The sequence below is a fragment of the Cherax quadricarinatus genome, unplaced genomic scaffold (genome assembly GCF_038502225.1).
Source record: "Cherax quadricarinatus isolate ZL_2023a unplaced genomic scaffold, ASM3850222v1 Contig968, whole genome shotgun sequence".
NCBI classification, from domain to species: Eukaryota; Metazoa; Arthropoda; class Malacostraca; order Decapoda; family Parastacidae; genus Cherax; species Cherax quadricarinatus.
The window spans coordinates 88248-115703 of NW_027195994.1; the positions used below are offsets into that span (position 1 = coordinate 88248).

Consider the following 27456-nt stretch of genomic DNA (forward strand, 5'->3'; position numbering starts at 1 on the left):
CTTCTCCAGTTCCCTCCACCCTTTCGCCCCCCCCCCACCTTGGTACAGTCCATTACAGCTCCGATCTTTACTCAAACTCTTCCTCCTTCCATCTCCAATATTGTCTCCCATACGATGTCTCTGAATATATTGCAGAGACCAAACCATCAATGGACACTGATCCACCCTGTTCCTTCTCTTTCCTCTTCTCCATCTGCGCAACTTTCTTCACAACGCACCGTTCCTTCGCTACTTGAACGTTTTCCTTTGCCACCGCATGTGGACTTTTCTAACCCCTCTAGTCCATAGGTACCCTTACCTGCGGATTTCAGGTATCTTTATCAATCATGGTCTATTTACAGTGGCCTCTTCAAGGGGGGCTCCTTGGCGTGGTGAAGAGGCTCTTGGTCTGAGGAATTAGACCTATCGGTCTTCTTCCTCAGACCGAACCTAATTACCCCCCAATCTCCCCTCCCCTATCCCATCCTCCCCTTTTTCCTTTCCTCCTCCTCCTCCCCACTCCTCCCTTTTGCCCTTCCTCTTTTTGTCCTTTGGGATTTCTCCCACAGGCGCGCTAGTTCCTGGGTAGGAGAAAGGATACCGGGGTCCATCCCATTCCGTTGAGGTTCTTAGCGGTGGCGTAGTTTGCCGTGGAATCTGGATCGCCTGGGGATGTCCCGATCCCTCTCCGGTATCCCGGAGTAGCTTTGGGTGTCTTTCGGGCAACGAGTGTATCTCTGGAAGCCACCTTTCGGATTCCAGGGGTGGTGGCCGAAGGAGGTATGCTTTGTGGCGGATATCCGGCCGCCCTCTGTTTTGTCCACCGAGGTAGCTCGGCAGATGTGAGGTTGCTATCCCGGATTGTTAGTTTACTAGCATGATGGGTAGGGTATGGCACGGGTTCCATGCTGCATCTGCGCTACTTGCGGTGCTGAGGTCCTCTTGGGCGCGGAGGGAGATTTCTGGCCCTTTCATTCCTCCTAGGACCTATCCCTCCCCGGTCCCCCCCTTTTTTTTTTCTTTTTTTTATTTTTATTTTCTTTTCTTCTTTCTTTTTTTTTCTTAAAAACAAAAAGAAAGAAGTAACCTAACCATGGCAGCCCTAGTCCATGAACCTGGTACCCCCGGGCCCCTTCTTGATACCGCACCCCGTTCTGACCCCGCCTCGTCTTTGGACCACTCTTCAGACATTCCTCATGCCTCTGTACCTATTGCCGGTGCTGTTTCCTCACCTGCTTCAGGTACTGAGGCCTCGACTGACTCCTTCGATTTATCAGACCTTCGCTCTCCTCTGACTATGCTTCCGGCCTCTCCCTCTACGGTGCGGCAATTTTCAAATCGCCGACCCGTTCCACGTCGGACCAACTCTGGTCTCACGCCTAAACGTCAACGACAATTACCTGCTGATGATACTTCTCCACCTTCACCTTCTCGTTCTTCTCAGAAACGATCGACACGTCCTTCACTACCTTTCCACGCTCAGTTTCAGACTGAACAGTGGACTAAATTCTTCACTTTACGACCAACTTCCTCTACTGCCTATCTTTCTGACCATAGTATTGGCAAGGCACTCCTACGCCATGTTGGTAAAGATATTTCTTTTCATGCTCTTAAGAGCGGTACGCGCATCATTACCGTACAGAATGCTACCCAGGCTCGTGAGCTCTCTCGTCTTTCCCATATAGATACTGTTCCTGTCACCCTTGAAAAACATCATTCCCTCAATTCTTGTAGTGGTACCGTCATTCTGCCCCATACCATAGTTCAACAAAATTTCCAGACATGTGGCACCGACATTCTAGAACAGCTGGAACTCCAAGATCTCCCAATCCTCAAGGTAGACACTTACGTTCTTCCTGCCCGTGGGCGGAGACGATACCCTAGCAATGTGGCTCGTTTAACTTTTGACAGCCGAGAACTCCCATCCTCAGTTTATATAGCAGGACATCGGTTACAAGTTCGAAAGGTGATCCCTACACCACAACAGTGTAGAAATTGCTGGCGATTTGGCCATCCAGCGAAATATTGCAGATCTATCGCCGAATGCCCAGTCTGTGGTGCCGATGACCATTCTAATACGTCTTGCAATCGATCTCCCTCTTGCCTTAACTGTCATGAGGCTCACCCTTCGTACTCTCGCCGTTGTCAGGTCTATTTAAACGAGCGGGAAATCCGTTACCTCAAAGAGACAGAAGGTCTCCCTTATGCCATGGCAGTTTCTCATCTCCGCCTCCAAGGGAGACTCCCACGTGTTTCTTATTCCCGTGTTTCAAAACGTCCCCCCACTTCTGGTATCCCATCTTCTACACCCACCTCTGTGGTTACCTCTCCCATAATCACTCCTGTATCTAATCCTTTTGCTGTCCTCGGCTCAGACGTCCCTACTTCAACGCCTCAGTCTAATCTCGCTTCTTCGAGTTCTCTCTTACAAGCCTCAGTATCGACGAGACCTCGTACGACACCTCTTCCCAATCGTCCCTCTACTTCTCAAAAGTCAAAAAAAGGTCCGGTAACACCTCCTACCCATCTTCCACCTCCTCATTTTACCCTCCCTGTCTCTGTCCCTAGTTCTTCCCCTCTCACTGGCTCAGTTACAAGTGCAGAGGTTCACCCTCCTCCTCGTAATGTACCTTCCTCCCCTGTTCCCTCCCAAGTTTCTTCCTCTTCTGCCACCTCCCAGGTTCCTGTCCCCTGCCACGCTTCTCCAGTTCCCTCCACCCTTTCTCCCCCCCCTACCTTGGTACAGTCCAATACAGTTCCAATCTTTACTCATCCTCCCCCTACCATTCCCAATATTGTCTCCCATACGACATCTCTGAATTCCGAAACACTTGAAACAATCTCTGAATATATTGCAGAGACCAAACCATCAATGGACACTGATCCACCTTCCGCTCTTTCTCTCTCCTCTGCTCCATCTGCGCAACTCCTTTCTTCACAGCGCACCGTTCCTTCGCTGCTTGAACATTTTCCACTGCCTCCGCATGTGGACTTTTCTAACCCTTCTAGTCCGTAGGAACCCTTACCTGCGGATTTCAAGTATCTTTATCATTGCCAATCATGGCCTTTTTACAGTGGGATATACGCGGCCTCAGGGGTAATCGGGGTGAGCTTCAGATGTTACTCTCCCAGTTTGCCCCTGTTGGTGTTTGCTTACAGGAACCAAAATTACACTCTGCTGTTATTTCTCACATCTCAGGCTATAATTTATTGTATTCTTCAGATCCTTTTCCTGATGGGACCTTTAATGAAAGTGCCCTTCTTCTCCGCACTGATATTCCGTACCATCAGCTATTTGTTCATACTTCGCTGCATTACACAGCAGCCCGTATCCACTTACATAGGTGGTATACGCTCTGTTCTTTATATCTCTCTCCTTCTCGGGCATTATCTATTCCGGATTTTGCCTTCCTTGTTTCGTCATTACCGCCACCGATTCTGTTACTTGGTGATTTTAATGCCCACCATTTCCTCTGGGGGGGGTCTCACTGTGATTCCCGTGGAATTCAGTTAGAGGCTTTTCTTGCCACCCACCCCCTCCATGTTTTAAATACAGGTACTCACACCCATTTTGATCCTCGGACTCATACTCTCTCTTGCATCGATCTCTCAGTTTGCTCTTCCTCCGCCGCATTAGACTTCACTTGGTCTGTTCTCCCGGACTTACATGACAGTGATCATTTCCCAATCATTCTTACTTCCCCTTCATATTCGCCACCTCTTCGCACCCCACGCTGGCAATTTAATCGGGCAAATTGGAACCTTTACTCACACCTGACTGTTTTTAAAGAGGTTCCTTCTTCGTCCTCCATCGATGAGCTTTTACACCTCTTCTCGTCCTCCGTTTTCACCGCAGCTTCTCATTCTATACCCCAAACTTCGGGCAGGCATTCTCAGAAATGCGTGCCTTGGTGGTCTCCTGCTTGTGCTCGTGCAGTACGTTTGAAACGCGCTGCATGGGGCAGGTACCGGTACAATAGAACCACAGAGCGACTCCTTGATTTTAAACAGAAGCGTGCGATCGCTCGCCGTGTCATCCGTGACGCTAAACGCACTTGCTGGCGAGATTATGTCTCCACCATCACCTCTGCTTCCTCTATGAGTGCAGTCTGGAAAAAAGTACGAAAACTGAGTGGTAAATATTCTCCTGACCCGGCTCCTGTTCTGCGGGTTGCCGGTGTTGATATAGCAAACCCACTAGATGTTGCCAATGAAATTGGCAATCATCTGGTCCGTATTTCTCAGGGACTCCATCTATGCCCCTCATTTCTTTCCTCAAAGTCTGCCAGAGAGTTAGCACCCTTGGACTTTTCTTCTCTCAGAGAAGAACAGTATAATGTGCCTTTTACACTTCAAGAACTGGAGGCAACACTCTCAGCTTGTCGATCATCGGCAGCTGGGCCCGACGACATTCATATTCGTATGCTACAACATTTACATCAGTCAGCCCTTGCAGTCCTATTACGCCTTTACAATCTTATTTGGTCACAAGGAGTTCTTCCACAGCTGTGGAAATCCGCCATTGTTCTCCCTTTCCGCAAACCAGGCACTACGGGACAGGAAACCTCCCACTATCGTCCCATTGCTCTTACCAGTGCAGTTTGCAAAGTAATGGAACGTCTAGTAAATAGACGTTTAGTGTGGTATTTAGAGACACACAACAGTCTCTCCACTCGTCAATATGGCTTTCGTAAGGGACGTTCTACCATAGACCCCTTACTGCGCTTGGATACGTATGTTCGTAATGCCTTTGCGAATAACCACTCAGTTATTGCCATATTTTTTGACCTTGAGAAGGCATATGACACAACTTGGAGGTATAATATTTTAGCCCAAGCCCACTCCTTAGGCCTTCGAGGCAATCTACCATCCTTCCTTAAGAACTTTTTAACTGACAGGCATTTCCGAGTTCGGGTTAATAATGTGCTCTCCCCGGACTTTATCCAAGCTGAAGGTGTCCCCCAGGGATGTGTTCTGAGCACAACACTTTTTCTCCTTGCTATTAATGATTTGGCCTCTAGTCTTCCATCAAATATTTGGTCATCACTCTATGTTGATGACTTCGCTATTGCCTGTGCAGGCGCTGACTGTCACCTCCTTACAGTTTCTCTCCAGCATGCAGTCGACCGTGTTTCCAATTGGGCCACCACACATGGGTTTAAATTTTCCAGCACTAAAACCCACCAAATCACTTTCACTAGACGCTCTGTCATCTCCGATCATCCTTTGTACCTCTATGGCTCCCGTATCCCTGAACGTGATACAGTCAAGTTTCTGGGCCTCCTCTTTGATCATAGGTTATCCTGGAAACCTCACATTACCTCTCTGAAGGCAACTTGTCACAGCCGGCTGAACCTTCTTAAAACCCTTGCTCATCTTTCGTGGGGAGCTGATCGTCGAACCCTCCTTCACCTACATTCCACCCTTATTTTATCGAAACTTGATTATGGTGACCAGATCTATTCAGCGGCATCTCCTGCTACTCTCTCTAGCCTTAACCCCATTCATCACCAAGGATTACGTTTATGCCTTGGTGCTTTTCGCTCTTCCCCTGTAGAAAGCCTCTATGCAGAAGCGAACGTTCCATCCTTATCCGATCGCCGTGATGCCCATTGCCTGCGCTACTATGTACGCTCTCATGATCTCCGCAATCCTTCCATTTATAGAATGGTCACTGATATTAGTAGACATTCTTTATTTGTTCGCCGCCCCTGCTTACTCCGTCCCTTCTCTCTTCGCCTTCATTCGCTCTTGTCTTCTCTTCAACTACCACCTTTCTATGTACATGTAGCATCTCACTTTTCCCTACCCCCCTGGGAAGTTCCAGCTGTTCGAGTCTGTTCTTTCTCCCTCCCTTGCTCGAAAGCCCAACTGTCTACGGTCGCTTCCCGCTCTCTTTTTCTTGACCACTTTCACTCTCATTCTCATGCCATTGCTGTGTACACAGATGGCTCTAAGTCTTCTGACGGCGTAGGATTCGCAGCAGTGTTTCCGGACAGCGTCGTACAAGGGCATTTACTATCTTCGGCTAGTATTTTTACTGCTGAATTATATGCCATCCTTACAGCACTTATCCGTATTGCATCTATGCCTGTGTCATCATTTGTGGTTGTCTCAGACTCCCTTAGTGCTTTACAGGCTATACAAAAATTTGATACACCTCACCCCTTAGTCCTCCGTATCCAACTTTGGCTACGCCGCATCTTTACCAAGCATAAAGATATTGTTTTTTGTTGGGTCCCTGGTCATGTTGACGTACAGGGCAATGAACAGGCAGACACTGCTGCGCGGTCAGCAGTACATGACCTACCAGTTTCTTATAGAGGTATTCCATGTACGGACTATTTTGCTGTAATATCTTCCCACCTTCACACCCGTTGGCAACAACGTTGGTCTACTATGCTCGGCAACAAACTTCAGTCTATTAAACCGAGTATAGGTTACTGGCCGTCTTCTTATCACCAGTGTCGAGGTTGGGAGACTACTCTCTCCCGTCTTCGCATTGGCCATACTCGTCTTACTCATGGATATCTCATGGAGAGGCGTCTTGCTCCTCTCTGTGAGAATTGCCAAGCTCCATTATCAGTCAGCCACATTCTGTTGGACTGCCCACTTTATCAACGAGCACGCAGAATTTACCTCTGTCGTCGTCTTCGCCCCGCTGCTCTCTCTTTACCTTCCCTTCTCGCTGATGGACCCACCTTTCATCCGGACTCTCATTGACTTTTTGACAACGACTGACTTACTTCACAAATTCTGATACTTTCAGCCCTTTCTACTTGAATCTCTTGCTACCCTCTACCCCCGTACTATCCCCTGCCCCGCTGTTTTCTGTAACCTGCTGATCATCCCCCCTCCCTTCTGCCATCCAATTCCCTTGCTTCCTTCCCTACCCTGCAGCGCTGTATAGCCCTTGTGGCTTAGCGCTTCTTTTTGATTATAATAATAATAATAATAATATTTACAGTGGAATATTCGCAGCCTCAGGGGTAATTGGGGTGAGCTTCAGATGTTGCTCTCCCAGTTTTCCCTTTTGGTGTTTGCTTACAGGAACCAAAATTACACTCTGCTGCTATCTATCCCATCTCAGGCTATAATTTATTGTATTCTTCAGATCCTTTTCCTGATGGAACCTTTAATGAAAGTGCCCTTCTACGCACTGATATTCTGTACCATCAGCTATTTGTTCGTACTTCGCTGCATTACGCAGCAGCCCGTATCCACTTGCATAGGTGGTATACACTCTGTTCTTTGTATCTCTCTCCTTCTCAGGCATTATCTATCCCGGATATTGCCTTTTTTGTTTCGTCATTACCGCCACCACTTCTGTTACTTGGCGATTTTAATGCCCATCGTTTCCTCCGGGGGGGGAGGTCTCACTGTGATTCCCGTAGCATTCAGTTAGAGGGATTTCTTGCTACCCTCCCCCTCCATGTTTTAAATACAGGTACTCACACCAATTTTGATCCTCAGACTCATACTCTCTCTTGCATTGATCTCTCAGTCTGCTCTTCCTCCTCTGCATTAGACTTCACCTGGTCTGTTCTCCCAGATTTACATGACAGTGATCATTTCAGAATCATTCTTACTTCCCCTTCATATTCACCACCTCTTCGTAACCCACGCTGGCAAATTGGAGCCTTTACTCACAACTAACTGTTTTTAGTGAGGTTCCTTCTTCGTCCTCCATTGATGAGCTTTTACACCTCTTCTCGTCCTCTGTTTTAACCGCAGCTTCATTCTATACCCCAAACTTCGGGCAGGCATTCTCAGAAATGTGTGCCTTGGTGGTCTCCTGCTTGTGCTCGTGCAGTACGTTTGAAACACGCTGCGTGGGGCAAGTACTGGTACAATAGAACCACGGAAAGACTTCTTGATTTTAAGCAGAAGAGTGCGATCGCTCGCCGTGTCATCCGTGATGCTAAACGCACTTGCTGGCGAGATTATGTCTCCACCATCACCTCTTGCTTCCTCTATGAGTGCAGTCTGGATAAAATTACGAAAACTGAGTGATAAATATTCTCCTGACCCGGCTCCTGTTCTGTGGGTTGCAGGTGTTGATAGAGCAAACCCACTAGATGTTGCCAACGAAATTGGCAATCATCTGGTCCGTATTTCTCAGGGGGCTCCATCTATGCCCCTCGTTTCTTTCCTCAAAGTCTGCCAGAGAGTTAGCACCCTTGGACTTTTCTTCTCTCAGAGAAGAACAGTATAATGTGCCTTTTACACTTCAGGAACTGGAGGCAACACTCTCAGCTTGCCGATCATTGGCAGCTGGGCCCGACGACATTCATATTCGTATGCTACAACATTTACATCAGTCAGCCCTTGCAGTCCTATTACGCCTTTTCAATCTTATTTGGTCACAGGGAGTTCTTCCACAGCTGTGGAAATCTGCCATTGTTCTCCCTTTCCGCAAACCGGGTACTACGGGACATGAAGCCTCCCACTATCGTCCCATTGCTCTTACCAGTGCAGTTTGCAGTGATGGAACGCCTGGTAAATAGACGTTTAGTGTGGTATTTAGAGACACACAACAGTCTCTCCACTCGTCAATATGGCTTTCGTAAGGGCTGTTCTACCACAGACCCCTTACTACGCTTGGATATGTATGTTCGTAATGCCTTTGCAAATAATCACTCAGTTATTGCCATATTTTTTGACCTTGAGAAGGCATATGACAACTTGGAGGTATAATATTTTGGCCCAAGCCCACTCCTTAGGCCTTCGAGGCAATCTACCATCCTTCCTTAAGAACTTTTTAACTGACAGGCATTTCCGTATTCGGGTTAATAATGTGCTCTCCCCGGACTTTATGGATGTGTTCTGAGCACAACACTTTCTCCTTGCTATTATTGATTTGGCCTCGAGTCTTCCATCAAATATTTGGTCATCACTCTATGTTGATGACTTTGCTATTGCCTGTGCAGGCGCTGACTGTCACCTCATTACAGTTTCTCTCCAGCATGCAGTCGACTGTGTTTCCAATTGGGCCACCACACATGGGTTTAAATTTTCCAGCACTAAAACCCACCAAATTACTTTCACTAGACGCTCTGTCATCTCTGATCATCCTTTGTACCTCTATGGCTCCCGTATCCCTGAACGTGATAGTCAAGTTTCTGGGCCTCCTCTTTGACCGTAGGTTATCCCGGAAACCTCACATTACCTCTCTGAAGACAACTTGTCACAGCCAGCTGAACCTTCTTAAAACCCTTGCTCATCTTTCATGGGAAGCTGATTGTCGAACTCTCCTTCGCCTACATTCCACCCTCATTTCATCGAAACTTTATTATGGTGACCAGATCTATTCAGCTGCCTCTCCTCAACCCTATTCATCACCAAGGATTACGTTTATGCCTTGGTGCTTTTCGCTCGTCCCCTGTTGAGAGCCTCTTATGCCCATTGCCTTCGCTACTATGTATGCTCTCATGATTTCCACAATCCTTCCATTTATAGAATGGTCACCGATATTAATAGACATTCTTTATTTGTTCACTGCCCCTGTTTGCTCCATCCCTTCTCTCTTTGCCTACATTCGCTCTTGTCTTCTCTTCAATTACCACCTTTCTATGTTCATGTAGCATCTCACTTTTCCCTACCCCCCTGGGAAGTTCCAGCTGTTCGAGTCTGTTCTTTCTCACTCCCTTGCTCGAAAGCCCAATTGTCTACGGTAGCTTCCCGCTCTCATTTTCTTGACCACTTCCACTCTCATGCCATTGCAGTGTACACAGATGGCTCTAAGTCTTCTGACGGCGTAGGATTCGCAGCAGTGTTTATGGACAGCATCGTACGAGGGCATTTACTATCTTCGGCTAGTATTTTTACTGCTGAATTGTATGCCATTTTTGAAGCACTTATCCGTATTGCATCTATGCCTGTGTCATCATTTGTGGTTGTCTCAGACTCCCTTAGTGCTTTACAAGCTATACAGAAATTTGATACACCTCACCCCTTAGTCCTCTGTATCCAACTTTGGCTACACCTCATTTTTACCAAGCATAAAGATATTGTTTTTTGTTGGGTCCCTGGTCATGTTGACGTACAGGGCAATGAACAGGCAGACACTGTTGCACGGTCAGCAGTACATGACCTACCAATTTCATATAGAGGTGTTCCAATTATGGACTATTTTGCTGCAATAGCTACCCACCTTCACACCCATTGGCAACAACGTTGGTCTACTCTGCTCAGTAACAAACTTCAATCTGTTAAACCGAGTATTGGTTACTGGCCGTCTTCTTGTCACCAGTGTCGAGGTTGGGAGACTACTCTCTCCCGTCTTCGCAATGGCCATACTCGTGGATATCTCATGGAGAGGTGCCCTGCTACTCTCTGTGAGAATTGTCAGGTTCCATTATCAGTCAGCCACATTCTATTAGACTGCTCACTTTATCAACGAGCACGCAGAATATACCTCCATCGTCGTCTTCGCTCCGCTGCTCTCTTTACCTTCCCTTCTCGCTGATGGACCCACCTTTCATCCGGACTCTCTCATTGACTTTTTGACAACAACTGACTTACTTCACAAACTCTGATGATACCTTGAGCCCTTTCTACCTCAATCTCTTGCTGCCCTCTACCCCCGCACTATCCCCTGCCCTGCTGTTTTCTGTAACCTACTGGTCATCCCTCCCCCCTTCTGCCACCCAATACCCTTGCTTCCTTCCCTACCCTGCAGCACCGTATAGCCCTTGTGGCTTAGCGCTTCTTTTTGATTATAATAATAATAATACGTAATAATAATCCAACTAACCCAACAAAAGTCTCCCTTATTATCAACACACTAAAAAACAAGACAGGAGATTTAAATACCTTACCACCCTTTATATACAAAAAAGCATCACACGTGCTGTCACCAATCGCTGCAACACACTTTAACAAATCCATCAAATCCTCTACCTTCCCTACAGTTCTCAAAATAGCGAGAGTCACCCTGATACATAAAGGAGACCAAACAGACTTGAATAACTATAGGCCAATATCCAACTTACACCCTCTCTCTAAAATCTTCTAAAAATTAATTCATAAGCGAATCTATTCCTACCTCATCTCCCACAACATACTCAACCCGTCAGTTTGGGTTCAGGCCTAATAAAAATATGAATGATGCCATTATACACAGGCTAGAACAAATATACACTGCACTACAGAAAAAAGAAGTCCCACTGGGGATCTTCAATTTACGTAAAGCTTTTGATACAGTTGACCATGATTTGCTCCACATAAAATTGTTGCACTATGGTATAAGAGGGCACTCCCTCAACTACCTAAAGTCATACCTCAGTAACAGAAGCCAATATGTGTACACAAATGGAGCAAACTCTTCCACACAGCCAATTACAGTTGGTGTCCCACAGGGAAGTGTCCTTGGCCCTTTTCTCTTTCTCGTTTACATAAACGACCGCTGTATAGCCCTTGTGGCTTAGCGCTTCTTTTTGATTATAATAATAATACATAAACGACCTACCAAATGCATTGCAACTACTCAAAACCACACTATTTGCAGATGACACTACATACGTCTTCTCTCACCCAAGCCCAGTCATGCTAGCTAATACTGTAAATACCAAATTACGGAAAATATCTACCTGGATGACGACTAACAAACTTACTCTCAACATTGACAAAACCTACTTCATTCAGTTTGGTAACAGAGCTGCAGATGTCCCTCTTGACATAATGATAAATAGATCACAAAGCTCACAGAGGGAAAATTCTTAGGAATCCACCTTGATAATAGACTCAAATTTCCAAGACCGTAGTCATACTATCGAAGATACGGTACTATGTTCCACAGTCAGCCCTCCTGGCCCTATACCACTCACTCACCTATGGAATTTGTGCATGGGGCTCAACAATAAACCATCTCAGAACATTAATTACCCAACAAAAAGCTGCAGTCAGAATAACAAATTCCCACTACAGGCAATACACACCACCAATATTCAAAACTCTAAACCTACTCACAATACAAAACATCCATACTTATTACTGCACCTACTACATTCACAGAACACTTAACTCTGATATAAACCCTCCCCTCAAACGTCTCCTTACCAACCTCAACAGAACACATGACCATAACACAAGGCACAGATCACTCTTTGATATTCCTCGTGTCCATCTCACGCTATGCAAAAACTCAATGCACATAAAAGGCCCAAAAATCTGGAATTCATTACCTGTGAGTATAAAAGAAACACTTTATAAATTCAAGTCTCTTCTTAAAAATCACCTACTCGCCCACAAGTAAATAAATACTGAATAACTATCTCATAAATGTTTTTTTTTACTAGCTAATACCAGCTACCTCAAATACTTTTTACTTTTTTTAATTGCTATTAATTGCTCATAATTTTGTGTTGCAAGTCAAATCTTACTCCAAATTAATGCTATTCATGGTTGCTACCTGTCCATTTAATTTTGTGTGTACAATTACAGTGGACCCCCGCATAACGATCACCTCCGAATGCGACCAATTATGTAAGTGTATTTATGTAAGTGCGTTTGTATGTGTATGTTTGGGGGTCTGAAATGGACTAATCTACTTCACAATATTCCTTATGGGAACAAATTCGGTCAGTACTGGCACCTGAACATACTTCTGGAGTGAAAAAATATCGTTAACCGGGGGTCCACTGTATTGTACATTCCAATTACATTATTGTGTGATTCCCAAAACTATCTTTTGCTAGCTAGTACCAACTACCTCATATTTTTTTTTTTTTTTTACTTTTTATAGTACAATTAATTGCTCAACTTATTATATATTACAAATCAGATCTTACTCCCAAATCAATATTATATCATAGTGACTATCTGTCAATTTAACTTTGTTTACTATTACTTAGTTCATATATTCACAAGTGCTAAAGTGTAATAAAGTGTAATAAGTTCACTATTTTGCCATTATATTCCCAAGCTCATTTATTTGTTCACCACAACTTATATTAGTCCCTTTTATATTGTCTCCTTTATTTTAGCTTTAAAGAACTACCTTAGTTCATATACTGTATTTACATTTGTTAAAATAATTCAGGTGCTATTTTTTAGCTTTAGAATATTTACTTTGTCTGATACTTAATTCTAACTATAGATTCACTATAAATCTTATGATTACAAGCATTGATCCTGATACCAACCTCTTACTGAATGACTTAAATGAATCAAACAGTTACTGTAATTACTACACAGCAGAACAATCAAAGGCACTTCTCAGAGCCAACAACAACATAACTCTCTAACTACAATATCAGATCTTCAAGCAAATATTACGATGACCTCATAGCATTACTAAATTCCCTGCATGCCAGTATGTCCATCATTACTCTCATCGAAACCTGGCTAAAGCCTGATACTACAGATGTCTATGCCATTCCTGGTTACACAGCCATACACAACTGTAGGCCAGATCAACAAGGGGATGGCACAGCTGTATACTACTCAGACCAACTAGAATGTATCACTAATACTTACACAAGGGATGAACATGGGGAATATATAATAGCTAAATTCAAATCCAAATACCTGCAAAAACCTCTCACAGTGATAAACATCTACAGAGTACCACAGTCAAACATTAGCCATTTTAGTGAAAACCTAGGAAGTATGATAACTGATGCACGCATGAATAAAGATCACTTACTACTCTCAGATGACTTCAATATAAATCTCCTGCAAGACCAGGACCCACACGTTACTGAATTCACAAACACTATGAGTAACTGCATGTTGCTACCAACAGTAACAAAACCTACAAGAATTACAGAGACTAGTGTTTCCCTACTAGACCACATCTGTACAACACCATATCCCCTTTAAAATCAGGCATAATCACAGACCACTACCCTACCTTCCTCATAACTAATCTAAGCACATTACCCCAAGACACTACTAAAGTCACTTTCAGACTTCACAATGAGGCAGCCATATTAATGGCAGTGACAAACATTGACTGGCACACTGAGCTAGAAATCTATACAGATATTGATGAATGTATTAAGAATTTTCTAAAAAAGACCCAATACCTCTATAACAAGCATTGCCCTGAAAAAACTCAGATGACAGCTAAGAGACTGAACAGTCCCTGGCTAACACCCAGCATCCTCAAATCCATAAATACAAAGCACCTATATGAAAAATAATACAGAATGGGTCACATAACCAGAGACCAAACAAAATGTTACAAGTCAATCCTAACCAGCCTAATAAGAAGGGCTAAAAAATTGTATTATGAGAACAGATTATTCAACTTAAAAGGTGATATAAAAAAGACCTGGAAAACCCTATCAGAAATTCTAGGAACAAAAAAGATATCATAAAATAGTGCAATTGAACTAACAAAACCAGATGAACCCCAATTCCCACCAACAGAAACAGCAAACAGACTCAATGATTTCTTCACCATAGAAAAAAAACCTTGCCAATAAAATCCCAAGCTCAAATATCTCACCCAATGACTACCTCACTGGCAACTACCCGAACACACTGTTCCTAGCTCTGACTAACCCAACAGAAGTCTCCCTACACTAAAAAACAAGACAGGAGATTTAAATACCTTACCACCCTTTATATACAAAAAAGCGTCGCAAGTGCTGTCACCAATCACTGCAACACTCTTTAACAAATCCATCGAATCCTCTACCTTCCCTACAGTTCACAAAATAGTGAGGGTCACCCCGGACCATATAGGAGGAGACCAAACAGACTTGAACAACTACAGGCCAATATCCAACTTGCACCCTCTAAAATCTTCGAAAAATTAATTCATAAGCGAATCTACAGTATTCCTACCTCATCTCCCACAACATATTCAACCCCTGTCAGTTTGGGTTCAGGCCTAATAAAAATACGAATAATGCTATTATACACATGCTAGAACAAATATACACTGCACTAGAGAAAAAAGAAGTCCCAATGGGAATCTTTATTGATTTACATAAAGCTTTTGATACAGTTGACCATGATTTGCTCCACATAAAATTGTCGCACTATGGTATAAGAGGGCACTCCCTCAACTACCTAAAGTCATACCTCAGCAACAGAAGCCAATATGTGTACACAAATGGAGAAATGTTGATGAAGATAGGGAAGCTGTGATTTCGTGTATAGGGCAAGGAGGAATAACATCTTGTAGGAGTGAGGAAGAGCCAGTTGTGAGTGTGGGGGAAGTTCGTGAGGCAGTAGGTAAAATGAAAGGGGGTAAGGCAGCCGGGATTGATGGGATAAAGATAGAAATGTTAAAAGCAGGTGGGGATATAGTTTTGGAGTGGTTGGTGCAATTATTTAATAAATGTATGGAAGAGGGTAAGGTACCTAGGGATTGGCAGAGAGCATGCATAGTTCCTTTGTATAAAGGCAAAGGGGATAAAAGAGAGTGCAAAAATTATAGGGGGATAAGTCTGTTGAGTGTACCTGGTAAAGTGTATGGTAGAGTTATAATTGAAAGAATTAAGAGTAAGACGGAGAATAGGATAGCAGATGAACAAGGAGGCTTTAGGAAAGGTAGGGGGTGTGTGGACCAGGTGTTTACAGTGAAACATATAAGTGAACAGTATTTAGATAAGGCTAAAGAGGTCTTTGTGGCATTTATGGATTTGGAAAAGGCGTATGACAGGGTGGATAGGGGGGCAATGTGGCAGATGTTGCAAGTGTATGGTGTAGGAGGTAGGTTACTGAAAGCAGTGAAGAGTTTTTACGAGGATAGTGAGGCTCAAGTTAGAGTATGTAGGAAAGAGGGAAATTTTTTCCCAGTAAAAGTAGGCCTTAGACAAGGATGTGTGATGTCACCGTGGTTGTTTAATATATTTATAGATGGGGTTGTAAGAGAAGTAAATGCGAGGGTCTTGGCAAGAGGCGTGGAGTTAAAAGATAAAGAATCACACACAAAGTGGGAGTTGTCACAGCTGCTCTTTGCTGATGACACTGTGCTCTTGGGAGATTCTGAAGAGAAGCTGCAGAGATTGGTGGATGAATTTGGTAGGGTGTGCAAAAGAAGAAAATTAAAGGTGAATACAGGAAAGAGTAAGGTTATGAGGATAACAAAAAGATTAGGTGATGAAAGATTGAATATCAGATTGGAGGGAGAGAGTATGGAGGAGGTGAACGTATTCAGATATTTGGGAGTGGACGTGTCAGCGGATGGGTCTATGAAAGATGAGGTGAATCATAGAATTGATGAGGGAAAAAGAGTGAGTGGTGCACTTAGGAGTCTGTGGAGACAAAGAACTTTGTCCTTGGAGGCAAAGAGGGGAATGTATGAGAGTATAGTTTTACCAACGCTCTTATATGGGTGTGAAGCGTGGGTGATGAATGTTGCAGCGAGGAGAAGGCTGGAGGCAGTGGAGATGTCATGTCTGAGGGCAATGTGTGGTGTGAATATAATGCAGAGAATTCGTAGTTTGGAAGTTAGGAGGAGGTGCGGGATTACCAAAACTGTTGTCCAGAGGGCTGAGGAAGGGTTGTTGAGGTGGTTCGGACATGTAGAGAGAATGGAGCGAAACAGAATGACTTCAAGAGTGTATCAGTCTGTAGTGGAAGGAAGGCGGGGTAGGGGTCGGCCTAGGAAGGGTTGGAGGGAGGGGGTAAAGGAGGTTTTGTGTGCGAGGGGCTTGGACTTCCAGCAGGCATGCGTGAGCGTGTTTGATAGGAGTGAATGGAGACAAATGGTTTTTAATACTTGACGTGCTGTTGGAGTGTGAGCAAAGTAACATTTATGAAGGGATTCAGGGAAACCGGCAGGCCGGACTTGAGTCCTGGAGATGGGAAGTACAGTGCCTGCACTCTGAAGGAGGGGTGTTAATGTTGCAGTTTAAAAACTGTAGTGTAAAGCACCCTTCTGGCAAGACAGTGATGGAGTGAATGATGGTGAAAGTTTTTCTTTTTCGGGCCACCCTGCCTTGGTGGGAATCGGCCAGTGTGATAATAAAAATAAAAAAATGGAGAAAACTCTTCCGCACAGCCAATTACAGTTGGTGTCCCACAGGGAAGTGTCCTTGGCCCTCTTCTCTTTCTTGTTTACATAAACGACCTACCAAATGCATCGCAACTACTCAAACCCACACTATTTGCAGATGACTACATACGTCTTCTCTCACCCAAGCCCAGTCATGCTGGCCAATACTGTGAATACCGAATTACAGAAAATATCTACCTGGATGACTAACAAACTTACTCTCAACATTGACAAAACCTACTTCGTTCAGTTTGGTAACAGAGCTACAGATGTCCCTCTTAACATAATGATAAACGGATCACCTATCACAAAGCTCACAGAGGGAAAATCCTTAGGAATCCACCTTGATAATAGACTCAAATTTCAAACACATGTACAGTGGAACCTCAAAAATCGAACTGCTCCCAACACAACCAATTACAGTGGACCCCCGCATACTGTTGGCATCACATAACGTTAAATCCGCATACCGATACATTTTATCGCTAAGATTTTGCCTCGCATACCGCTAAAAAACCCGCTCAACGCTATTCGTCCGAGACGCGTCTAATGTGCGGCCTGAGCCAGCCTCACATGTTCCGCCGGTGGCATTGTTTACAAGCCAGCCTCCGCGGTAACATCCAAGCATACAATAGGAACATTTCGTATTATTACAGTGTTTTTGGTGATTTTATCTGCAAAATAAGTGACCATGGGCCCCAAGAAAGCTTCTAGTGCCAACCCTGTGGTAAAAAGGGTGATAAATATTATCGAAATACTGTGGTACCATGGTCAACTGCTGATGCTGCTGCTGCTGTAGCACCGTCAGCTGCTGCTGCTGCTGTAGTACTGTCTGCTGCTGCTGTAGCACTGTCAGCTGCTGCTGCTGTAGCACCGTTGTTGGTGTGGCTTATTGAGAATACCAAGAAACAATTAACCCCAGAGGGTTAGCCACCCAGGATAACCCAAAAAAGTCAGTGTCATCGAAGACTGTCTAACTTATTTCCATTGGGGTCCTTAATCTTGTCTCCCAGGATGCAACCCACACCAGTCGACTAACACCCAGGTGAACAGGGAAAAATGCCTGGAACTAGTGCTCATATTGGTGAATTTAAAGCCAGCAAAGGTTGGTTTGAGAGATTTAAGAATCGTAGTGGCATACACAGTGTGATAAGGCTGTTCTGGAAGGAAATGCCAAACAGGACCTACAGTACTCAGGAGGAAAAGGGAGTGACACAGTGTCTCATCAGTCATTGCTGCATCTTCAATAAAGGTAAGTGTCATTTATTCTTCATTTAGTAGAGTAGTACATGCACAATATATACTGTGCATGTACTACTCTACTATTGTGCATGTATCCTTCTCTTTGTGTGTAGGAAAATGTATATTTCACGTGGTAAAAATTTTTTTTTCATACTTTTGGGTGTCTTGCACGGATTAATTTGATTTCCATTATTTCTTATGGGGAAAATTCATTCGCATAACGATAATTTCGCATAACAATGAGCTCTCAGGAACGGATTAATATTGTTATGCGGGGGTCCACTGTATGTAAGTGTATTTTTGTAAGTGCTTTTATAAGTGTATTTTTGAGGGTCTGAAATGGACTAACCTAATTTGCATTATTCCTTGTGGGAATAAATTCATTCAGTAAAGGGACTTGAACAGCCTTCTGAACCAAAGAAAGTTCGATATTTGAGGTTCCACTGTACAACAAATTTCCAAGACCGTAGGCATACTATCGAATACAGTGGACCCCCGGTTAACGATATTTTTTCACTCCAGAAGTATGTTCAGGTGCCATCATGATGATGATGATGATGATGATGATGATGATGATGATGATGATGATGATGATGATGATGATGATGATGATGATGATGATGATGATGATGATGATGATGATGATGATGATGATGATGATGATGATGATGATGATGATGATGATGATGATGATGATGATGATGATGATGATGATTTTGTTTGTTTGTTTGTTTGTTTGTTTTTGTAAACAATATATTGATAATTATGTTTGTGTGCTTATTGTGTTGTATACAATACTTTGGTCTCATAGGCCACATAAGTTATGTGAAAAAATAAAATAGTGAAAAAAACAAAAAACCTTCAATTACAAGTAAACTAAAGTTTACCGGGTGAGCGGCAGTCGCTGCTGTTGCCATACGCGGCTCATTTTCTGCAACCTTCACGGCTCTATATCTCGGTAAGTACCGATGGCAAAAATTTTTTTTTTGGACTAAAACACTCAGAAAAATAATCTTAACATTTTCATAAGAAAAAAATAATTTTTTTTTTTTTGAATATTTGGCGACATAGAATGACAGTTTCAGAGAGGGGCCTGAAACAGTCAAAGGGTTAATGGAAATACAATTAATCCATTCCAAACAAAAATATTCACAAAAAAATAATTTTTTTAACAATTATGTAAGTATTACATACCTTTATTGAAGGCTAATGCTGGCTTCTGGAAGATAGGGAGGAGTTAGTGTTTGGAAGGGGAATCCCCCTCCATAAAGACTAGGTAGCAAAGGCTTCTCTGGGGTTACTTCCCTTCTCTGTCTTTTAATGCCACTAGGACCAGCTTGAGAGTCACTGGACCCCTGTCTCACAAAATAACTGTCCGGAATGCTCTGTTTCTGGCGTCTCTAAGATTTCCCTGAAGTGGGACAGGGATTTGTCACTAAACATGTTGCATTGAGCACTTGTTGGGGTTTAAATCCTTCAGCCTTTACATAGTCCTGGAATTCGTGAACACTTTTCAGCTGCACATTTGTCAGAACTTGCAGCCTCACCATGCCTTACAACACTGTGTATGCCACTACGCTTCTTAAATCTATCAAACCATCCTTTGCTGGCCCTAAATTCACAAACTGCAGCACTTGTTCCAGGCATTTTCTTTGCAAGATCCTCATGCAACTGCCTTGCCTTCTCACAAACAATAGACTCCACAACACTCTCCCACTAATTCTTTTTCCTTAATCCACAATAATAATAACTTTTCCATCTCTTCCATTATTAGTGTCCTTTGTTTAGTTAGAAAAGTTACTCCTTTTGCAACATTAGCGTCTTTGATTTGTTCTTTCTTTGCCAGGATGGATGTAACTGTTGATTTATTCTTGCTGTACATCCTGGCAAGTTCCACCACCCTCATACCACTTTCAAACTTTTTTATCACTTCACGCTTAAATTCCATGGCGCTTCTCACTTTCTTTACCACAGGAACTTTCTTTGGAGCCATGGTTACTTATTTCACAGTTGCACTGCAAAAAACCCACTAAAAACCATGGAAAACAAGCAAAATGTTTGGATGTAAGAGCAGAAGCTTCCTTAGCCACCAAGAGACAAAGCCAAACTGACGCGCAAGCGCCCCCAGCTGGCGGATGGACGCGTCCCAAATGGCCGATAACCGGGCGCCGAAAAACCGGCTGGTAACCGGAGGTCCACTGTATCTTAAACACCACCAAACATGTGCATACACTGTACTAAGGTACAAAAGAAGAACAGAAAAGACACCTTATGTAAAATGTGTAAGGGGTGGGTACATAATGGATGTATGTACAATTATAGTAATGGTGCCAGAATTCACTTTGTAACAAATGCACTTTGGCACAGTTACCCTTTAGCAATGATGACATTGCTTTACCTAATTTTAATACAAATGACCCACTGCCATATACTGATGATTATAATTGTTTTATGAAAACAGGCCTTCACTTTATTCATGTCAATGCAAGATCACTTATTCCAAAACTGGCAGAGATTAGGATTTTAGCTAACAGATCTAGGGCGGCAGTTACATCCATCTTTGAATCCTGGTTGGATGATACAGTGACTGATGACGAGGTCAAAATAGAAGGTTAAATATAAAATGCTTAGATAGGAACAGAAAAGGTGGTGGGGTGTGTGCCTGCATAAGAAATGACTTAGCTTACAACCCAAGACCTGATTTAAATAACAATAAACTGGAGATTCTATGGTTTGAAGTGCTGCTTCCCAAGACCAAACCCATCTTAGTAGGAACCAGTTACCACCCTCCCACCCATGATCAGTTCTTAGAAGACTTTTCCAGAGTCTTGTCCGGACTTAAAAACAATTGCAAGACAGTAATACTGGGAGACTTCAGTATCTGTTTTCAGCAGCAAAAATAACGGACTATGCAAAAGGTATAAACAAATTCTAGGTTTAAATAGTTACACTCGACTAATTAATACACCAACCCAGATCACACAGTTCTCAGCTACCCTAACTGACCACATACATGTACTTTGTAACCGCTCTGAGAACATTAGTCAGTCATGCGTCATTACCACAGGCCTTAGTGATCATTTCATCATTTACTGCACCAGGAAAATCACTAGGGATAGGATAGGCCTACACAGGACAATAAAAATGAGATCAACTAGAAACTAAAGAAACACTGGTAAATAGGCTACACAATTGTGATTGAACAGTGATAACAAGTTGCATGGACATAAATGATACCTGGGAAAAATTCAAAACAATGTTCACTACCATCCTTGATAATACTGCACCAGTTAAAGAGGTTAAGATTAAATGGAGAACCGAACCCTGGATGACTACTGAGATATTAGATAATATGAAATTCAGAGATCAGTTGCTAAAAAGATTGAAAACAAACAGACAGGATATTGCAGCACTAAATCCAAAGGGTGAGGAACAGAGTACAGAGACTTATAAAAGGAGCAAAGGCAAAGCACTATTGCTCAAAAATTGAAGAGTATAAACATAATCCCAGAAGGCTCTGGCAACAACTAAAACAGTTAACATAGTACTCACTATCGATAATGAGGTATGCCACGAAACGACTAAGGTGGCAAATTGTTTTAATTCCTACTACACATCTGTTGCATCAACGCTAGTGCAGCGCTGTATAGCCCTTGTGGTTTAACACTTCTTTTTGATTATAATAATAATAATAATCAACACTAGTAAGTAAACTACCAGCTGCATCAAATACCTTTAACACAGACTCAGATAAGTTTCAAACATACTATACCAATAAAGGGGTAACCCCAAACAGTTGTCAACTAGTGTATCTCATGACTTTATTCAAAAAGAACTAAGCAGGTTAAACCCAACTAAAAGCACCGGCCCTGATAACATCCCGTCTAAGTTCCTAAAAGATGGTGCTTCTGAACTGTCAATCCCCATTGCTCACATAATAAATTTGTCCATCACCACTAATACCGTACCAGAGGGGTTCAAGGAGGCCAGATTTACTCCTCTCTTCAAGAAAAATAGTAGGTCTGATGTAAGCAACTATAGGCCTGTTAGTGTATTATGTGTAATATCCAAAATTGTAGAGAGGGCGGTGTACTCTCAAGTAGTTAAGAACCTTAATGACAACAACATTCTCCATAGCTATCAATCAGGCCTTAGAAGATCTTACTCAACCGACACCTCCCTAATTAATCTGATGGATTACATGAGAACTACAATGTCAATGGGGAACCTCATAGGTATGGTAACCTTAGACCTGCAAAGGCCTTCGATACTGTCAACCACAATATATTATATAAGAAACTTCAAGCTATCGGTATAGGCTTAAGTCCTACCTTAGCAACAGGAGATAAATTGTCAAAGTCAACAAAACGGAATCAGAACCCCTGCTGATAGCATGTGGAGTTCCCCAAGGTAGCATTCTGGGTCCCTTATTATTCCTATGCTATGTTAACAACATGCCTATCAGTGCCAAGTGCAACCTCTTACTGTATGCAGATGACAGTGCTCTGTTAGTGTCAGGTAAAGACACACAAGATATAGCTAATGTATTAACACTGGCACTGGAGTCCTGCAGCAAATGATCAGTAGACAACAAACTATCATTATACAGTGGACCCCCGGTTAACGATATTTTTTCACTCCGGAAGTATGTTCAGGTGCCAGTACTGACCGAATTTGTTCCCATAAGGAATATTGTGAAGTAGATTAGTCCATTTCAGACCCCCAAACATACACGTACAAACGCACTTACATAAATACACTTACATAATTGGTCGCATTCGGAGGTAATCGTTATGCGGGGGTCCACTGTACCTCGGGAAAACTGAAGCCATGCTCTTTGGCACGAAACAAACTGAGAAGGGTAAATAATTTTAATGTCCAGTGTAATGGGGAGCCCATCACTTCAGTTTCCTCGGTAAGATATCTGGGAATCCCCTTTGACACATGCATGTCAGGAGAATTGATAGGGAACAGTGTAGTAAAGAAAGCAAATGCCAGACTGAAATTCCTCTATAGACAAGCACAGTGTCTACCTACTGAGGCTCGCAGGACCCTATGTCTAGCCCTTATACAATGTCATATGGACTACACTTGCTCTTCATGGTACTCTGCCTTGACAAAAAACTGAAAGATAGACTGCAAATCACCCAGAACAAAATGCTAAGATTCATCCTGGACCTGGGACCAAGACAGCATGTAGGCCAGGATGAATTACAGCAATTGGATATGCTGAATGTTGAAGACAGAGTAAAACAACTGAAGCTAAATCAAGTTTATAAAATTGCTCACAGTGTCCAGAATATCTTGCTGCCAATTCTGTCAAGGCTGGGAACCAAAGCAATCAAAGTACTAGGGGGAGAGAGCACAACTTTGTAGTACCCACAGTTAGTGGCCAGACTTCAAACACCTTTTATTGTACAGCAATAAAGGAATGGAACAGACTGCCTGCATATGTCAAAGCCAGTCATAGCATGAACCAGTTCAAGAAGAGTGCCAAAAGGTGCCTGATGAATGTAGCTACAGAAAGGGAGGGGAATGATTTTTTAATTTTTTAGCCAACAAACATGTAATTTTACCTTATTCCTAGTAATGACCCATGTATTGTAGATAGTCTTAATGACCCTCATGTAGTAGATAGTCTTAATAGTATGATAATAAGATATTATCTCCTTTATATAATAATAAGATATTATCACCTTTATATTATAATAATAAGGTAAAAGGACCCCAATGGAAATAAGTCACTCTGACTTTTTTGGGTTATCCTAGGTACTTTACACATATGCTGCTATGTATTTAATTATTTATTTATTAATTTGAACATGATACATAGAAGTACAAGGAAATACAGTGGTTAATTAAGTGTAACATGCCAAAGCCCCTTGTATGCAGAGCATTATGGGCAGGCTTAAGATTAACTAAGCAATGATATATTCAGTGGTAAACATTGTTGTTAACAGTTAACAATTAAGCACAAATGAGTACTGTGGACCCCCAAGTTTCGTGATTAGTCCGTTCCAGAGAGCCTGCCGAAAGTCGGAACTGCCGAATGGCGAAATCATTTTCCCCATAAGAAATAATGGAAATAAAATTAATCCGTTCCAGACACCCAAAAATATTAAAATAAAATATTTTTTTTTTCAAATTAAATAAAAATTTACATGCTGAAAACACTGAGAAATCAAGAACATGTATATAAAAAATAATAATAACATTACACTTACCTTTACTGAAGACTTCTGGGTGGATGGAAGACAGGAGGAGGGGATAGGAGGAAGGTGTACACTAGTGTTTGGAAGGAGAATCTCCTTCCATTAGGACTTCAGGTATGAAGTCCTTATCTGGGGTTACTTCCCTTCTTTGTTTTTTAAAGACACCGGCACTGGGAACAACTTGAGTCACTGGAACCCTGTCACACAAAATATCTGTCCAGAGAGCTCTGTTTCTGGCGTTTCTTTAAGATTTGTCTGAAGTGGGACATAACACTGTCATTGTACATGTTGCCAATATGGCCTGCTACAGCTTTGTTAGGGTGAAGTTCATCCATAAATGCTTGAACTCCAGTCCACTCTACACAAATGTCCTTAATCTTTGAAGAAGGCACCTTCCTCTATCTCTCTTCCTCCTTCTCCTCCTCTGCAGCAGTTTCCTGAGCTGTGACCTGTTGCTGTTGCAGATGAAGCTCTTGCAGCTCTTCAGTGGTTAGCTCTTCCCTGTGGTCCTCCACCAACTCTTCCACATCCTCACCACTCACCTCCAATCCCAGGGACATCCCCAATGCCACAATAGATTCCACAACTGGCATAGGCTCCTCAGGGTCAGCCCCAAACCTTCAAAATCCCTCTCTTCTACACATTCTGGCCACAATTTTCTCCAAGCAGAGTTCAAAGTCCTGGAAGTCACTCCCTCCCATGACTTACCTATAAGGTTTATGCAAGTGAGGATATTGAAGTGATCTTTCCAGAACTCTCTTAGGGTCAGTTCTGTGTCTGAGGTCACTTCAAAGCACTTTTGAAACACTGCTTTTGTGTAGAGTTTTTTGAAGTTTGAAATGACCTGCTGGTCCATGGGCTGGAGGAGAGGAGTTGTATTAGGGGGCAAGAACTTCACCGTGATGAAACTAAACTCCTCCACTATTTGCTCTTCCAAGTCTGGAGAATGAGTAGGAGCACTGTCCATTACCAGGAGGCACTTGAGTGACAGTTTATTTTCCAGGAGGTATTTCTTCACACTGGGGCCAAACACTTCATTAAACCAGTCTAGGAAAATATCCCTTGTGACCCATGCCTTACTGTTAGCCTTCCACATCACACACAAATTACTCTTGGCGACACTGTATTTCTTGAACACTCTGGGATTTTCAGAGTGATACACCAGTTAAGGCTTCACTTTAAAATCCCCACTAACATTACTACAAAACATGAGAGTAAGCCTATCCTTCATAGGCTTGTGTCCTGGGAGTGCCGTTTCCTCCTGCATGATGTAGGTCCTCTTTGACATTTTCTTCCAAAACAGGCCTGTTTCATCACAATTAAACAATTGTTGGGGTTTGAATTCTCCAGTGTCTATGCACTCCTTAAACTCCTGTACAAACTTCTCAGCTGCAATTTTGTCAGAATTGGCAACCTCACCATGCCTTATCGCACTGTGAATACCACTATGCTTCTTAAATCTCTCAAACCAACCTTTGCTGGCCTTAAAATCACAAGCATCACCACTTGTTGCAGGCATTTTCTTTACGCGATCATCATGCAACTGCCTTGCCTTTTCACATATTATCGACTGCATAACACTATCTCCTGCTAACTGTTTTTCGGTAATCCACACCAAAAATAACGTCTCCACTTCTTCGAGGATTTGTGATCTCCTTTTTGTCAGCATATCTACCCCTTTTGCAACAACGGCACACTTTATTTCCTTTCCTTTCGCCACGATCGAAGTGATGGTTGAATGGGGTTTGCCATACATCCTGGCAAGCTCTGTAACACGCACGCCACTCTCATATTTTTCAATTATTTCCTTCTTGAATTCAATCGTGTTCCTCACTTTCTTTACCAAAGGGTTTGCACTAGCTTTCCTTGGGCCCATGGTGACTTATTTAGCAGTTGCAATCACAAAAAACAATGGATTATTACGTATGAACCCGCGGGGTGATGGTCACGTGTTGGTAAACAATGGCACACTGAGCATGAATGGCGTGGGAGACTGGCTTTGTGTGCGCGGTGACGGGCAGACGGGTACCGGACGGTCGCCGAACCACGAGTCTAATCGCGAAACGCGAGGCCAAATTTTGCCGAAAAAACATGCCGAAAGTCGGATTTCATGAAAGTCGATGCTGCCGAAACTCGAGGGTCCATTGCATTTCAAAGACAGGTCATATGGTCATTTACTGTGTTGCTGTGCATTCAGTAGAATGGAGTATTCTGTTAGGTAATGTAATTAAAAATAACAAAGTTTGATTGGGTCACAGGTTAAACATTTATGAGATACAATTATTCAGTATTTATTTGGTTGTGGGTGAGTAAGTGATTTTTAAGAACACTTGAATTTATGAACAGACAGTGTTTCTTTTAATCTATGCAACTGTATTTGTGTATACCTTAATAAACTTACTAAGATGACTACTCTCCTCCATAACATCAAGGGCAAATTTTTTTTTTTTTTTTTTTTTTTTTGAAGTGAAACAAAAACAAATCTTAAGTTAATAACCATGACACTAACCTTACAAGCTGCTTCAATGGTCTTACAGAGGGCTCCAGTAGATGGTTCACAGTGGAACACATGTGCAATAAACTGGTCTTGGGCTGTGTGCATGATGAAGGCGCAGTGCTTCACATCCTGTCCAATGCCTAAGAATGACAGGAACCGAACTCTGCATTCTGCTATTTGTTTTCCATCATCCTATGAAGACAGAACACAACATGCATTTATACACAAATTCATATCATTTGTTTTTTGAAGGTTGCAGTATAAAGCCAAGTATCCCGGTTTTAGATTTTTTTTCCATAAACACTATCTTGTTAGACTCTCAAACACTCAAAATTTAAAAAAGCTAATGTAAATTTGTTTATAAATCACATCTATGAGACTTCTCATCTCCTTTTGATTATTTTTAACTTTCTTTTTTTAGCACTGTACTTTTTTCCTTCTAATACTTACTAAGGTCAGCTAACTGGTTTCCCTAAATCTTTTCATACATATTACCTTCAAGGGAGGTTTCTTGAAGCTGGTGAGAGGCTCTTGACCCAAGGAAATGGACCTGCTCTCCTCTTTCTCAA

The 27456-nt window shown here is 42.7% G+C and overlaps 1 protein-coding gene across 2 annotated transcripts in view; it reads right to left on the reverse strand.

Moving 5' to 3' along the window:
* The window catches only part of LOC128695110 (protein Fe65 homolog), a gene marked incomplete at its 5' end in the record, with an annotated part of 54044 nt that extends 26965 nt beyond the window's left edge, over positions 1–27079 (reverse strand). For both annotated transcript variants that reach the window (XM_070080791.1, XM_070080792.1), the window contains 1 exon segment: positions 26900–27079. In XM_070080791.1, the coding sequence (XP_069936892.1) occupies positions 26900–27079 (180 nt within the window).
* Positions 27080–27456: the final 377 nt, after the last annotated feature.